General features: G+C 31.9%; 1 protein-coding gene across 1 annotated transcript; it reads right to left on the reverse strand.

Moving 5' to 3' along the window:
• Positions 1–3,765: 3,765 nt before the first annotated feature.
• Positions 3,766–6,283, reverse strand: LOC142611631 (plant intracellular Ras-group-related LRR protein 5-like). Its single transcript, XM_075783724.1, has 3 exons — positions 5,664–6,283; positions 4,225–5,141; positions 3,766–4,125 (listed from the first exon to the last, which is right to left on the reverse strand). The coding sequence occupies exons 1-3, from the start codon at positions 6,193–6,195 to the stop codon at positions 3,985–3,987; spliced, it is 1,590 nt and encodes a 529-aa protein (XP_075639839.1). The 5' UTR covers positions 6,196–6,283; the 3' UTR covers positions 3,766–3,984.
• Between the last annotated feature and the right edge of the window lie 11,433 nt (positions 6,284–17,716).

Here is a 17,716-nt window from a genome sequence, read left to right on the forward strand (position 1 = left end):
GTGCATGAACAGTAACCGCTGTCGCCCCTGAATCGTGCATCAGCCGAAGAAAAAAAAAAAAAAAAAAACGCACAAACGCGGACGCAATAATTTTCATCCGTATCCAAACTCAACCTTAGTATCACAAATAAAAAAAAAAGAATACAAAAAGAAAGAGAAGGAGATAAAGAACAGATTCCACCCACCTACCCCACCTAACGGCAGCTCCTTTACCCAAGTCCTAGTGTTCATACTCTTTACTTTGAGTTTGAGTTTTTCACTTTTAACTCACAGACTCTCTTTGCCGCAAGACTTTTTCTGCCACTTTCTTTGTGCTGCAAAATTGCAAATATGTGAAGGTTGAAGTTTCATGAGTAATCTACCTCAGGCTCAAAGAATGATCGAACCTCACCTTTGGGTTCTTACCTCTCTCTCTGTTCATCACTTCATTGTTGTGGATTTTTGGGTTGTATTTGATGCTGTGATGTAGAATAGAATCTGTGGGACTCAAAACGTTTTTGCATGTAATGGTGAAAAATATCCTTAGGTTGAAGAAGGGAACAAAATTCATAACATTGCTTTTTACAGTTTCCTTTGTTTTTCTTACTGGTAGAATTACTTTTTTCAGCCGAAATCTAAAATGTTTCCCAGTAGTAGTTTTTTTTTTTTTTTTTTTCCTTAAGGTTCAGATTTAAAGGGAAGTAGAGAACCGTGAAAATCGGTCTGATCATGGTTTTTAAAACCGTGCGGTTGGACCACAGTTCGAACTGTTTCTTGCATTTTTGACATAGCCCAGTTCTTAAGGTTAAAAGAACTGTGTTTATGAGCGGTTCACGGTTAACCTGGTCAGACCATACAGTTCAGTTTGGGTTTAAAAACCTTGTTGAGTAGGGCTATTATCATGCCGAGGAGGCCACACCCTTGGACAGTAAGATCACGTCAAAAACTCGTCACCAGAGAAGATTGTACTATAGAGAAGGAGTTTCGGGGAAGGAGTTAGCACTGACATGACTAAAGGAATAGTAGCTGCCACCACATTTAATGAATTCCACCAAACCTCTTAGTTGCATTTATGTGGAGAAGACCCTTGAACAGTGCTGTCTTGACTGCCGCAACTCACAAAGGGTTTGAAGAAGGTGTTTGATGGGACAGACACTCAAGTAGTGGCTTAGATGATCAATAAATGGAAGGCCAAGATCATCTGAGGAAGCTATATAATGTAAGGGACCCTCTGGAGACAAGGGGGTGAGAAAATCAAGGAAGAAAACACTGTAATAGGAAGGACCATAATAAGGTCTGAATCTAAGGGAAATATAGGCCAGGATCATTCTTCCGAGGAGGGCTTCTTTTGCTTAAGAGCTTGTTTTCCTTATTTTCTTACTATCTTTTATTTACTGTGTGTATATTCTTGAATTCATTGAAACTTAACTTTTAAGTCCACTATCTACATATACATTATACCGAGTTCTTTGGACCTTAATCCATTTATCTTTGGGCTTAAGGACCAACTCCGGCCCTTATTATTATTATTATTATTATTAATTTGGAATTTTGAATAATCAGAACTCACAGAAGTTCTCATTGGCAGACAGCAGATTAAGCCCACTGTTTAATTTTTAAAAATAAAAATTAAAAAAAAAAGAGTAAAAAAGAGATGTTTTTGGAAGCAGTTGAGTAAAAAAAGTCAACTTTTGTCACCTTCCAATATTAGACGTTATCCTTTAGGATGCTAATGCCACGTTAGCGGTCAATATATTTGAAAAAGACCGTTATCTCATTCAAGTCCAATAATATGGCCAATTTCCCAAAGTAGGCTTTCTGGTAATAACGGAAATCTAATGAAGATAATAAATAGAAAGTACGTACAAATTAAGTTTATAAACAAAATGCTTTAGATTTCACTGAAAAATTATTAAGTATTTTTGAAATAATATAAATGCGTGTTATTTTCTCTCACATGAATGATAGGTCCTATTAATTAAATTTATAGTAGGACCTACCATTTATGTGAGAGTAGAAAGTACGCATATATGGTACTTTAGGAGTACTTAATAATTTTCCGATTTCACTTACCAAATCTATTCTTAAAGAAAGTTTACCATTTGAGGCCAGTAAGCTCTATTAAGGATATCACTTAATGTATAAAATAATTTACAAAATTATTATATGATGCAGCTAGTTAATATTATCGAATTCTTTGATGAGATGTAAAAGAAGTAAATAAATGAATATAGTATTGGGAAACTACCACAAACTCCAATTGTGAATTGGAAAAACTACTTGAATTTTCTTGTTGAAAAAAAAAAAAAAAATTTGGTTAAAGAATGTGTAAGAAAAAACAGGTCCTTAAAATGAAAGGAAAATCCAATATTTGTTAAAGAATGACTAAAATATCATTTTAATCCCTAAATTTTATCAAAAACTTTGTTTTTCATCCCTAATCTATTGAAAAAAGTTTTTTTTTTGTTTCTAAATTATTGAAAATATTTCATATCCTTATTGAAAAAAATGTGTGCTTATTTTTTTTCTCTAAACTATTGAAAAAATAATTTTACAAAGTTTAGAGACAAAAAAGAACTTTTTAAAGTTTATGGACCAAAAACTAACTTTTTGCAAATTTTAAGAACCAATAAAAGTTTAACCTTAAAAAATTTATGTATTCTTTATCCACAAGAAATAAAAATTAGAGTATTGTAAATAAACAATGCTACAGTAAATTTGATGGTTTGACTCATGGGATCTTTCCTGTGAGGAGAGGAAAAAAATAATATAATTGGACATAAAACCAAGAGAGAGAGAAAATAATTTCTCTTAGGAAGTAGTGCAAAAAAGAGAGATAGCAAGGTTTGAGTTTTCCTGACAACGTTTTTTGTAAAGTGTACAAACTGTAAGTGCAATGAGTATATTTCAGTATACATGAAAAGAAGAAGACACTATGAGCGTATGAGTGTGTACGCAATCGAAAGTACAGAACTTTTTCTTCAACTTTGAGACATTCATAATTGAAATAAATTTGATATTTCTTAAGAAGAAATGTTGCGGTTTGAGAAAGAAGATTTAATCCTTAAATATTATCGACATGGACATACAGCCATATGTGTCAAGCAATTATGCTACCAATAAAGAGAATATTAAATATTTTCTGCTTCATAAAATGCTTTTAGAATTCAATTCAGAATCATGTGATAAGCTTGACGGCTGTCCTTTCTCAAATAAAGAAACACAAAAACAAAAAGTTTAACGGCTGCCAGGAAACATCTTACAAAAGGTAATATCTGCGGCAGGCGGCAGCCTTGATGGAAAATATTAAATATTAGTAGTAGATTAGAAGTGTAGTTTTAAGGTTGTTTTTGTTTTGGTCCTATTAGTTTTACAGTTTTCATTTCCCCCCTTCAGGTTTCATTTTGTTTTCATATTGAAAATGTTGTTTTTGTTAGTAGTCAAACTATTCAATGACCTTCATGTTTTACTATTTCATGAAATACTAGTTTAATTGCTGTGGAATGCAGGAATTTCATTGTTATAGATAGAAAAATCTTATTATGGGATAGGTTGCAAGACCAATATAAATCAAACATGTAATGGGACCAAATAAAAATTTTGAAATGTAAAAAATCAAAATGAAAAGAGCCCTAAATTTTAAGGGTAAAACCTAAAATGTATACTTCACTCAAAAAATTACATAACAAAAATTGCTACTTATCAATTAAAATCAAAATAGATGTAGTCTAATAGACAAAACATGTAAGGTTCAAATAATTCATACACAGATCCATCTCAACAAAATGACGAAAGAAACTAGAGTAATGTTCTTCATAGCATAGGAGAAAATTTGTTATTACACTGTCTCCAATTACACCCCCATCAACCAAAACCAGAAGTTGAAAATTTTGTAATATCACTGAACAATTTGTAAAATATAAACTGCAAAATATTGAACACTTTGTTAAAATGCCAGATACATATGAACATGAGTCTCCAATGTAACAATTAAGCTTTTGACAATTACTTATTTTTGGTTGAATTACTCTGGTGGGGGCGAAATATTGAGCAAATCCAGGACCATAATCCCTTCTTCTTCTTCTTTGATGGTAGAGATTTAGCATCCCTCTTAGCAACAAAATCAGCCATGTACTGAACAACAGCCTAATGAATAAAGAAGTTGAATCAGTCAATGGAAAGTGACCAAAATGTAACAGAGCAAAAGACAAACCGCATTAAGCCAAAGTGGTGATCTAACATTACCTGAGCACCCAATTTGGTTACATGTCTTGGTGGCACTTCTAAAGGAGTCTCATTAGCATTAAAAACTCTCAATTTTGACAAAGACATGAAAGAATCTGGCAATATTCTTATTTGATTGTAACTTATATCCAACTCTTCAAGCATCTCAAGATTTCCAATAGCTCTTGGCAAGGCCCTTAGGTCAGCGAAATTATTCCCCGCAATCAATTTCTTGAGACTTACTGCAAAACATAGGTTTTCTGGTATGGACTCAAGTTCATTGAAGCTGACATCAACTTCCTTCAAATTGGAAAATTTGCCCATTGTCGTCGGGAGCTTTTTAACTCTGTTATAGTGCAAAGTGAGGATCTCCAAGCATTCAAGATTTCCAATTGCCTCAGGAAGAGCCCTGAGCTGATTAAAGTCTAATCTTAGCTCCACAAGTGATGAGCAAGATCCAATTGTGTAAGGTAATTCTTCAAGCTGGTTTGTTTCTACATTCAATCTCATCAAGCGAGTCAAACTCCCAATTGTCTCTGGTAAATGAGTGAAGTCATTTGCGCCCAAATCAAGATTAATGAGGTTTATCAAGTTGCCAAAAGAAGCTGGCAGTGATTTCAACCTGTTAGCATGGAGGTCAAGATCAGTGAGATTGATTAGTTCCCCAAATGAGTCAGGAAGGTTTATAATTTGGTTTGAGTGGATGTCAAGTTTTATCAAGGCACTGAGGCCTCCAATAGTGGGTGGCAGAGCCATGATTTGGTTCTCTGATAAATCCAATTCAGCGACAGTCGATAATTTCCCAATTGATAAAGGAAGCCATTCCACCTTATCCATCAACTTTCCTTTAAGATCAAGAGCTACTGCTCCTCTTTTAGCAGAATTTTCTATAAGGGATGCCACCTTCAATAGACTCAATTTCTCAGACTCTACACCACCTATAAATACACCCAGAACAACATCAAGACCATTATATTAATTTCAACTATCCTAATAATCCATATGGGCCTAGTTTCCAAGGGAAAACAACTATTTGCAATTATAAAACAAATCATAAAGATGGATTTCTAGATAACTATGAACTCGACTGACTGTAAGGTTAATAGAACAATTAAGCTTTCGACCATAATCTAAGTCATTTACATTTTCCTACCACATTTTTAGCTTCAACAACAACATAAAACCAGGAAAAATAATTATTTTTCATGAAACAACACAGAACGCAGGAAAATAACAAATTACCAAAAACAAAAAAAGAAGTCATCTATAAACAATTTTGCCTTTTAAATCTAAAATAAAACCCAAAACAGTAACTTTTTTGGTGATGAAATTGACCTCAAACTAATATGGGTTCTATATTAAGCCTTTCATTAATTGTTTCAAGTACAGGATTCAACAGTACATGCATAATTTCATAAAACTAACTAAATTCACAAAATAAATGAGAAATACATACTAACCTGCTCCTGAAGAGAAAAGAGAAGCCTTTGAGGAAGAACTCCTAGCCAAACCCTTCAAAGTTGTTCCCTTTGATTCTTCATGTTCCTTTTTCTTCAACAACCTCTCGTCACTGATTACAATTTCTCCAACTGGGTGACTCAGAACAACATGTTCCTGATTCTGGGTATCCCCAGAAACCAACCCAGATGCTCTCTGAATGAGATCATCAAAGGTCTGAAACATCTTGTCATGCTCAACCAAGTGAAGAGCCTCTTTCCTCTGTTCATGGCTCTGGAACAAGACCATGGTTCTCCTCACTTGCTGCAGTATAGAGAACAGTTCCTCAGGAACACCTTGGGGAGAAGACTCTTGCTTTGAGATTTCCTCAAGCTTCATCACCTCCTCAGTGTTCACAGTTTTGAGCACAGACATTGCAGCCTCAACCTCTTCAATGGATGGTCTTGGTGGCAGTGATCTGTAGGTTCTCATGATTTCTTCTACAGATTCTACAAAGGCAGGTGATGGAGGGTCTTGCTTTGGTATTACAGTCATGGCGATGGTGGGTTGGAAGTTGGAATTTTGGAAGAGAAGACCGAAGAGAAAGAAGACAACCTTTGGTTTTGAAAACTGTCTGTGGGCTGCGTCTGCCTTTGGTTCTTAATTCTTCTTATAAATAAATAAATAAGGGAAGAAAAGATTTTTTTTTTCCTCTTTTTATTTTTTATTTTTTATATATCATTCTCGTATTCGTATATTTAAATTAAATTGTATAGGTATACAAGGACTAAGAAAATTTATTTTATTAAACTCTTATCTGTACTTATTACTTACACTTTGAGCACGCGTGAGAGGTTCTTCCATTTTTTAGGTAAGGTTTGATTTAGAATCTTTTTATAATTTGGAATTAATACATTTTTCAATCACAAAAAAAAAAAAAAAAAAACTAGAGATGTGATGAATATTATGTGTGGTGAAATAATTTTTCATCACACTCTTAGGTTTTTTTTTGTGATCGAAAAATATAGTAATCCTAAATTATAATAAATGCTCTAACTCAAAGGCTAGTATTCTGTAACTATTATTCATTTTGTCAATTTTATTAATCTAAATTAATCAAAATAGGGTTAAAATAGTAAATTCCATCCAAATAAATTCCTACCCACGTTTGAAATACTACTCCTACTTCTACGTTGAAATACTTTCCCACAATCTTATAAAAAAAAATAATAAAAAAAAAAAAAAAAAAAAAACACTCCCAGTACACCAAAAGGTCCAAAACACTCCCCAAGTTCATCAACCAAAAAAAAAAAAAAAAAAACTCCTCACATTCAAATAATGCTCTATCAATTATCTACCCACGTAACTTTTCACAAATACAAACTCTTCCTAGTAGTTTTTTTTTCTCTTTTTTTTAACTATAAAAAAAACTCTTCACTGTGAAACCTTTAGGAATTCAAGTAAAAAAAAAAAAAACCCTAAAAATAAAGAAACACACACTATCAAATATCTACGCACGCTCCTATTGAAAAAAAAAAAGTTCTATAAAAACACCCCCAATACACCAAAACACTCCCCACGTTCATAAAAATAAAAAAACTAAAAAATTTTAATGCCAAAAACTTATACAATGATGGTAAAAAGATTTCGTAAAAAGAAAAAAAAATACGAAGAAGGGAAAAAAAAAGTGAGGAAATAGAAGATAAAGATTTTTTAGAATTTAACTCTATCATGGACTCTTTAAAATCTAATCACCACATCATCAACTATTTAAATAAATAACTAAATAATAAAAAATTAATGCCTAAAACATATACAATGATGGTAAAAAAAAAAATTTTAAAAGAAAAAAAAATACGAAGAAGGAAAAAAGAAGAAGTGAGGAAATAGAAGATAAAGATTTTTTAGAATTTAACTCTATCATGGATTCTTTAAAATCTAATCACCACATCATCAACTATTTAAATAAATAACTAAATAAAAAAATTTAACGCCAAAAACATATACAATGATGATAAAACTAATGAAAGAGAAAGAGGAAACAAAACAAACCAAAAGCAACGCAAATAGAGAGATATGCAATCAACAACCATTTAAAATAAAAAACAAAGATACTTATTCAAATGGGTCTCTCTGAAGAAAAAAAAAAAAACATAAACGTGAGTGAAATTTAGGGTTTTGTTTTGCTCCTAACCTTCACTAGAGAGTAAACTCAACTGACAGACAAAGAGCAAGCAAGAGAGAAGAAGTGGCAGTAATTTCCTCAAAAAGAGCACAATTCACACACCTAAGGATTGAGAGCGCAAGAGAGAAGATGATTTTTTTTTTTTTTGAGAAGTCGTCCTTGGGATTTGAGAGAACACGAGAGGGAAGATCAAAATTAAATTTTAAAAAAAGAGAGTTAATGTGATACACACACACACACATATATATAAGTAGAGCTCAAAGAAAGTCAATCATAAACCAAAGAAAAGAAAACAAAGAGGAACTTGCAAAAGATAGAACCTGAAAATTTGTTGGAGCCTCTGACAATAAATGTCATTAATCTGAAGAAAAAGAAAGGAGGATGTAGAGCTAAACTAAATGTCTTCAATCTGAAGAAGAATAAGAGATAGAAACTGCAAAGCGCATGTGAGTTTGTGAGTTTTCAAGTGTAGGAGTTTTAATTTACATATTTATCCTAGTTAATTGAAAACTTGTAAGTAGATATGATTTGGGTACTTTAGTTATCAAAAATGTGGAATCCAAAATGTGGAATCCAAACAGGGGAAGCCCCTTAAATAGTAGTATAGATTTAAGGGGCTTCTCATGTTTGAATTTCACATTTTTTTAGTTCAAAAATACTCATATGCCCTTATGTTTAAGTAGAGATAAAACTAAAGGACAATTTGGTAAAAATACAATTCTAATTCCCACTAAAACATTGCCTAAAATAGAGGACCACTTTCCTGTTAATTTTCAAATTACTTTATCCATTTTAGCCATTTATAAATTAGATTTTAAAAATAAAAATTATATATAAAATAAAATAAAAACAATTTTTTTCTACAAAATAGGACTACTAAAAAAAAAAACCTCTTTGCACGCGCTTTGCGTGTGTGATGAAGCTAGTTATTTTTAAATATCTTCATTTTTGCTTACAAAATAATAAAAGAAAGCAGAAAAAAAATTCAATCTTTTCATACTTAAAAATAAAATAAAATAAGCAATATTTTCAAGACCCTTTTACTAAAATTTAAAAAATGTAGTAAGTTTTTAATTAACTTATAAAGTTTATTTTTATTGTTGAATAAAGATTTTAAATTTAAATCCCGTCTAGATAAAAAAAAAGGTTCTTATTTTCAAAATAAAGCAAATTTAATCTTTTCAAACTCAAAAGACGAAAAAAAAATATTTTCAGGACAAAGTTTAGTTACAAAATTAGTTGTAACTTAAAAGTACAACCTTACTCAATAAAATAAATACTATTATATATTTTGAAAATATAATTGTAAAATTCTATGTGCTTTACACTTTTAATATCCATGTCAAATTTTGTGTCAATTGGATATTATTTGTTATATGATTTATAAACTTATATTTTATGTATAATTTTAAATTACAAAAGTTTGCAATTTAAACAATGTATTGATGATATAGTTATAAATTTAATTTTATAGAAATTTTGTAAGCATGAAGGATATAAGAAGAAGATGTAATCTAATAATGAATTTGTCAAAATTCACCTCTAACAAAAAGATATTGAGTAAGGTTGGCATTAAGTTACAATCAATTTTGTATCTAAATTTTGTCCATATTTTCAAGACCCTAATACTTATCTCATAAAGGATTTTATTGTAAAAAAGGGGTCTTAAATTACTACCACGTACCCTTAGAGCGATGGTCACTCCACATAGGGCTGTACACGGTGCGGTGCGGTCGGTTTTGGAAGGTTTTTTTGCACCGCACCTACAGGGGCAGTTTTTCCTCATCCCTGACCGCACCTCATCTGTGGAGGGTTGTGAACCGGTCTACACAAGGTGCAGTGCAAGATACCGATTCGGTGCGGTTAGTTCGGTTAATTTCTCATTTTTTTAGGTACCAAACACAATGCAATTAACAACCCCAAACTACATCATGCTCATTAAAAAAAAAACCCAAATATTCTATAAAAAAAAAAAACTACAAACAAATTCACAATATTTTCTCAAACATAACCCATTTCCAATCACAAAAAACTAAACCAAACCCATAAAGATCAAACAAACACCATTGAAAATAAATTACATAAACAAACCTGGTAGAAAGCATTGCATTTGTAAGGAGAAGCATCTGAACTCTGAAGTCAGAACATCATTAGAAACTTACAGAAGTTGAGGTGAGAGAGAGAGAGAGAGAGAGAGGAGTTGTGAAGAACTGAAGATTTTGCTAGGACTGGGAATTTGGGAGAGGGAGACTGATGAGAGTGAGGGAGAGAAAGAGAGGAGATGGGTAAATAATTCTAAGGTTTAAAATTAAAACGTCGTTGTTAGTAGCTTACATTTGTTTGTTTGTTTGTTTTTTTTTTTAAGCTGATGATAAAATGACGTCGTTTTGGAGCTGGTATTAAAATTTAATATCAAGCACTAAAACGACGTCGTTCTAGTGGCAGATTATATATATATTTCTAAAAACCTAAATTTTTTTTCTCAACTTACCCAACACCGTTTCCTTCTTCTTCTTGTACCTTGCTTTTTGTTTTCATGTCTAGCTTTCAGCTTTCAGTTTTCTTCTCTTTACACTGATACATATATTTTAAATCATAGTGTGTGTGTATATATATATATATATATATATATATATATATATATATATATATATATATATATATATATCGGTGCGGTGCAGTGCGGTTTCTTGTCGGAGTGCAAAATAGCCACTGCTTGCCGCACCGGTCGTCTTCTGTTTGCCCATATTGCTGCCGATCACCACGCCGGATACCTGCGGAGAGGCTTGGAAAGGGTCGGATCGGTTCGGCGCCGGCCAGTTTCATCGGCGCCGACTAGATCTTGAACAGGCCACAAGTATAAGTATTCGTGGAATGTGAGGAGTAAAGACTGTGGTTCAAGTTTCTAGGAGATAGTTTTACATACACATATATACTTAGATTAAGTTATAATATGATTTTTATGTTAAAAAAAAAAACTTATATTTGAAATCCAACTAGACTAAAAAGATAATAATGTCTTATTTTAACAATAAAAAGTAATTATTATATAATAAATGTCATAAATTTTAAGTTTTATTGACTTTATAAATAAAAAAGTTTTGAAAACATTAGGACATATAATGAGAAACAAAGTAGGATAAAAGATGCGCACAAAAATGTGATTAAAGAAATTGGGAGGAGAAGTAATCAATCAAATTTGGATAATGTTTCTCTCTGACGTGAAGAGGTAGGTAGTTTTTAATTTGCAATAGATTCTTATCTATCCCAAAAATTTTTAATAATAAAAATAATGAATTTTTATTATTATTCTTTTTTTTTTTTTTGAGAAAGGATTTATTATTCTAATAGTTTCTGTGATAAACATTAAAAATTTGGAATATGTAGACATGCAATGAACAACAAAGCATGATTACTTTAATAAGAAATACTCAGGTAAACATAAAAAAGAAAAAAAAGAAAAAGAAAAAGAAAGAGAGATAATTAATTAAAAATGGAGATTTTCTTTGACGTCGAAAGGTGACGGTAATTTCTATGATGGCATTGACAAAGCAAATTCCTTTTGCACGGAATTAGAGGAGCCGCCAAAGCAATCAAATTTTAAATGGTATTTGTGGGTTTTTATTTATTTTTAATAAATTGATTTTTTTATGAGAAATAATTTGATAGTTGGGGAGGGTGGTGACTGTAATTATTTTCTGTATAAATATTAAAGAGCACAATTATGTATGACTTGGTCGTTTTTTAAAACTCACCCATTTTCTTGTTTAAAAACTAAAAAGTCTTCTTTCTTGCAAGGCAAGAAGAAGAAATTACTAAACAGAATATCTATAGAAGTTTTATTTTTCCTGAATTGGAAACAAATGATGGAAACAGAAAGTAACTTTGTTTTTTTTTTACCCCCCCCAGAAAGGCTGTTTTCAAAAATCATTATACCCAAAGGTCCCAAACCGTGTTCTAAATTTCTAATATGTTTTTAATTTGAATTTTCCACCATTTTTATGTATTTTGTTGCCTCAATGATGTTTCAAAGGTGTTTTGTAATTCATTTTTCCATTATATTCATTTTTTTTTTGGACAAATTGCAACTTACTCACACGCGGTTTGACTGAAATTTAATTTGCCTTAAAATTTAACATTTTACCTGAAGTATGATTGAAATTTAAGTTGTTTACTTGTGATTTGAAATCTCATGATGCAAGTTTTTCGCTAGATTCTTTTTGATCTTATTTAACCTTGTACTTTTATGTTTTTGTATTTTTGAAGGAGAGAAATATAAAATAGAGCAAAATTACATATTTGGCCTTATCTTTAACCAAGATGAGTTATGAAAATCTAGTTAAGCTAACCTTAGGTAAGTAAAGTATCAGATTTCAAATCACAAGTAAGCAACTTAAATTTCGACCAAACTACTAGTGAATAAGTTGTAATTTGCCATTTTTTTTCTTCAGTGATAAAGCTAAAGACAAAAAAACCATTTTTAAGAATAGGTTCCAAACTGAAACTAATTTCCCATCCACCTCATAGACATAAGATAATTGCCGTAAGCCCTAACGTTATATTGTGTATGTTTCATCTCTCTGTCTCTCTCTCTCTCTCTCTCTCTCATGAACGCTTGTGAGTCCATCATGTCATCAGTGATGTATAGTAGGTCAAAAGGTCCAAGTGGTGAATAAGGTGATCTATATATGGTACAAGTTATCGAATTGAATTGTATATTTTTTTTATAATACAAGATAAAATTTTACTTTAGGTGCAGTGGTTACTCCATAAGTATAAGTACTTGTGGGGTGTGGGGGGCAAGGGTTGGGATTCAAATCTCTAGGAGGGAGCTTCACATGAATTGAATTGTATTTCATTGCTTAGCAACCAAAGTAAAATAAGTCACCCAATTGATATTTCCCTAAAAGAATACTAATTATAAAAATTTACTAATTAAGCTTAAGCATTAGTATTATATAGCATGCTAATATAATCATAGGACAATTATAGTATTGCAGATTCATTTAGCAAGACTGTTATAGTAAGGATAAGATTGATTCAACGACTTCATAATTTAATAATGTAGTATTTATCCTCTTTGCAAAAATAAAGATATAGATGCACAGTTTGTGGGATTTATAAGGTTATTTTATTGGAGTAATTAATCAGATTCAAGAGCTTAACCTGCCAACTAGAAATGTAAAGCAAAACGTCCTTTGTAATTTGACATGACTGATTATTGTTTACTTTTCTTTTTTTTTTTTTTTGATAGGAATTGTTAACTTATTTTGATATCAATTAGGAATATTCAGAAAATTGGAAGTTATATTTTTAGATTGTTTTAGAATATAATATAAATTAAATAGGTTTATATGTACACTTAGAATTACTTCCACTCTTTTTTTAAACTCCTTCTCAGCATTGAAAATAGTATTGAAAGTAGTATATATATCAAGTTACATTTAACTTTAAGCAATGTTACCCAAATTTTTTATTGAATTAATATTTTGAAAATCCCACAATTGGATTATATGATTTTTATGTTTTTATCATACCAGATTTTATGTTTTTATTATTCGATCTATAAACTCATCTTTTATAAATAATTTTAATACAAAAAAATTGAAATATAAATATGTTATAGATGAGATAGTTTTGATTTATGATAATCTTGATCGTTGGAAGTATACAGGTTATAAGAAAAAAAAAATGTAACCTAACAATGAATTTTGTCACATTTGCATCCAAGAAAAAATGAGTAGCATAACATTGTTTAGTAGACATACTCTACCCGCCACTTTTTATATGGACCCACAATAGGCCAAATGATTAAATTTTATTTTAAGACATGTGCTAGATAAGAGAGTGCCATATAGGAAGATTTTACTTAGATTAGGTAAGAGTAGAATTTTTATCTTGTATAAAAAAAATTGGTTTAATTAAAGGTAATAGCAAAAAAAAAAAAAAAGTGGCATTAATCAATTGGAGGCAACACGTGATCGCAAAGAGTGACAATTATTTGGAGCATTACTTCAAGTGAGACACATGCCAAGTACATGAATTTATAAGGCAAAAGTAACCTTTTTTTTTTTTTGTGGAGAAGGTAAGGAACAATAGCCTTGAAGTGATTAAAAAAGGTTACCCAGCCTTACTACTCATAGGTTATTTACTTTAATTTAATTAGGCGTTCATCTTGTTGAAAACTTATTCCTGAAAACTTAAACTATAATCTTTGTCCGCACATCCTACACCCCATAAGCACTTATATTTGTAAAGTGACTATTGTATCAAGGGTGCGCGATGGTAGACGTTCATCTTGTTAAGTAGGCATTTACTTTTCCTACACTATATTTTACTTTGAGTAGGTTTAATAACTTAGGCTTGGTGGATTAGACTTTGTAATCCAGGCATTTCCTCATTTTCATTTTTAACTTGTGCATCTCACAAAAAGTCCTATTAAGCCAAACCCCAAACCTAAACCTTTGAAGCCATATATCCACTTAGAGTCAATTTGAACCACTTCGACTGACATGAAATAAAATAAAGAGACCAACTTTAATATATAAAAATTGGTTTCTACTTAAACATCGACATTTTTTTTTTTTCACCGCTTACAATTAGTCACTTTAGCATGATGTGAAATTAGGTGTCTCTATAATTATTGTTGACACTTTTTTAATTCTTAACAACCAATTCAAAATTACAAAAAGAAAACCTTAAAAAAAAATGTTTCATTTGTTTCGACATTAATATTTTTTTAGAAAATGAATAATTTTCCAAAAAGCTTTTTTTCTAAAAAAACTATATCATTTTTTTTTATATTTAGTAGCAATCTTAAAATGAGTTAGAAAACTATTTTTTGACTATTTTATTCATTTATATAGGTTGATGTGAGACAAAGTTATTTTCTTTAAAATTTTAGTGTAAAATAACTTTATCTCACATTATGCTAAATAAGAGAAGTCAATAAATAATTTTTCTTTGAACTTTTTTTTTTCTTGACACTACAAAATACAGGAAAACATGAAAATGTATCTTCACATAAGATATTCTACCAAAACAAATGGAGCTTCAAAATATTTAATGCTACTCCTCAACTGCCACCGGATGTTCAAGGAATAGGGAGGCCACGGAATATTCTTAAAGAATCTTCCATAATCTTTTACATTATGTCGTGGGTTATGAACTCATAAAAGATTTGATTTTTTTTTTTATGAGAATAAAGGATAATATTTGATATAAGTGATTAACGAAACATTTGATTAAAATTAGGATCTTCAATGCAGAATTTTGTTATTGCTGACCATCGCTTTCGACTCAGGAAATAAAAATAAATAATAAAAAAAACTTTATTTTTGTTGAATCTTTGCATAATTCTGTAACATTGATGAGCCGAATATCAGTAGAAGTCTATCATAATTTTTTTGGTGAATTAGAAGTATATCATAATTAATTTTTCAAAGATGTCATAGTTGAATCAGTCAAATTAGAGGTACATTTTTTTTAAAAAAAATTATTTAATTATTTTAGTAACTAAGTATAGGATTTGACCCAATAGTATCCTTCAATGCTCTTAACTATAATAATGGCTCTTTATTATCATTTCAAAATATTAATTAATTTTTTTTGGGAATAAACAGATTAAAATATCAACAGATTTTTTTAATAGGTTAGATTTTTTTTTTTTTTTTTGGTTAAAAGGGAAATTTTATTAAACACAAAAGCTACAAAGCCATATTAGGCATAGTTTTGGCACAACGCCTTACATAATACACACCAGCAGCATCAGAGTTAAAAAAGAAGAAATTTCAGGCGTTGGGAGATTGTTAAACACTACAAAATTATCCTGCTGCAAGCACCCTGTTCTCGCCATGGCATCTGCACAACTATTTGCTTTCCGAAAGGTATGGTTCACTTTGACTTGCTGAAATCTGGTGAGAAGGGACCTGCAGTCAAGTAACAGGGGTGTATAAGTTCTGTTAGGCAGCAAGTTAGAAAGCAAGAGGTCTGTTACTATCTTGGCATCACACTCAACTTCAAGGAAAGGAATGTCCATTTGGGCAGCTAAGAGAAGACCATCTCTTACAGCCTAAAATTCAACAATTACACTGGTGGATTTACCTATTCCCCTACTAAGCCTTTCAGCCATTCACCCCTATGATAACAGATTAATCCTCCACCACCCGCTTTCCTCGGATTCCCTAGCGATGCTCCATCTATATTTAATTTACACCAACCCGTGCTTGGTATGGTCCATTGAATCTGAACTGAACTCCATCTTTTGGCACAGATAGACTTCCCAATGCAATAAAAATAATCAACAACGCGCTTGATGCAAGTATAATGCAGCCTAGGATTTAGGACACGGTTTTCAAAGACTAGCTTGTTTCTATGTTTCCATAGATTCCACACAGTGAAGGTAAATAGGATTTTCCAGGGCACACTATTGGAAAGGATATCATGACTGCTTAGACAGTTAACTTTTAACCATTGTAGCATCTCCAAATTGTAGGATGCTTCTAGCGGGGTTGGGATTCCAACCTTCCTCAAATCTGCATTGCATATGGGCATTCTCTGAGAAGGTGAATGGCAGTTTCACTGGCATTTCTGCAGAGAGGGCATGTGACATCACATTGAACTCCTCTATTAGCTAGCATCTCTCTCTTAGTTTGCCTCCATATAAACATGTCCTCCTTCCTCCCAAACAATTGGATGGGAGTGGCCTTAATTTTATCTACAATGTCAGAGGGGAGATTAAAAGATAGAGCATCCCAGTTCCAATTATTACCTTGGAGTACATCTGCCATTGCCAGATTGCACTCCATGTTATTGATTGGGCCTGCAATTAGTTCTCTAGGTGTACAGCCTCTTAACCACCTGTCTGTCCAAAACTTAACGCTCAAACTATTGCCAACATTCCAGCCTATGCCATTATAAACACAGGGAATCCATTTTAATGGCTTTCCAATTTGTAGAGCAAGGTAGCTTCTTTGGGTCCTTGGAGTTCATTCTTGACTGTGAACAGTACTTCCTCAAAATTACCTTGGTCCAAAGAGCATTTTTCTTGATACGTCCGCCAGTTAAGTTTAGCAAGATGAGCAATCTTTTTTTCTTTTGTAGATTGGATACCCAATCCTCCTTGTTCCATAGGTTTGAAAATTTTATTCCAACCTACAAGGTGCATCTTCTTTCTTCCATCAGTTGAGCATCCCCACAAAAAATCTCTGTTAATTTTGTCTAATTTCTCACAAAGATGGGAAGGTAGTGCCACTCCTTGCATCACATGGTTAGGCACGGCTAACATGACTGATTTGACCAGTACAGTTCTACCCGCGAAGGAGAGGAACTTGGATTTCCATCTAGCAAGTCTATTAATCACTCTCTTGGCTATAAAGTTGTACTGGTTTCTTTCTGTATCTTTGTGCTTTAGAGGGAATCCTATGTACTTTCCTAGGTTGTTAGTGGCATGAATGTTTAGATTACCACATATTCTTCCTTTCAAGTCATCATCCACATTTTGAGAGAAGTAGATCCGAGATTTGCATGTACAAATCTTTTGCCCTGATTCAGTACAAAACCAATCCAACACTTCCTTGATGGTTTCACTGTTCTCCTCACTTGCTGTAGCAAAAAGCATTAGATTGTCGGCAAAAAATAGATGGGATATGCCAATATGGTCCCTAGATGCTTTTGTAGGAACCCAATTGCCTTCCATACACTCCTTATCAATGAGGCTGCCTAAATACTCCATACAAAGTATAAAGATGTATGGGGAGAGTGGGTCACCTTGGTGAATTCCTCTCATGGGGTTAAAGGATTCTAGAGTACCCCCATTAAACAAGATGGATATGCTAGTGGACGATATGCAACTCATTATAATCTTGATCAGCTGAATGTTGATTTCAAGAG

This window comes from Castanea sativa, chromosome 10 (genome assembly GCF_040712315.1).
Source record: "Castanea sativa cultivar Marrone di Chiusa Pesio chromosome 10, ASM4071231v1".
Taxonomy (NCBI): Eukaryota; Viridiplantae; Streptophyta; class Magnoliopsida; order Fagales; family Fagaceae; genus Castanea; species Castanea sativa.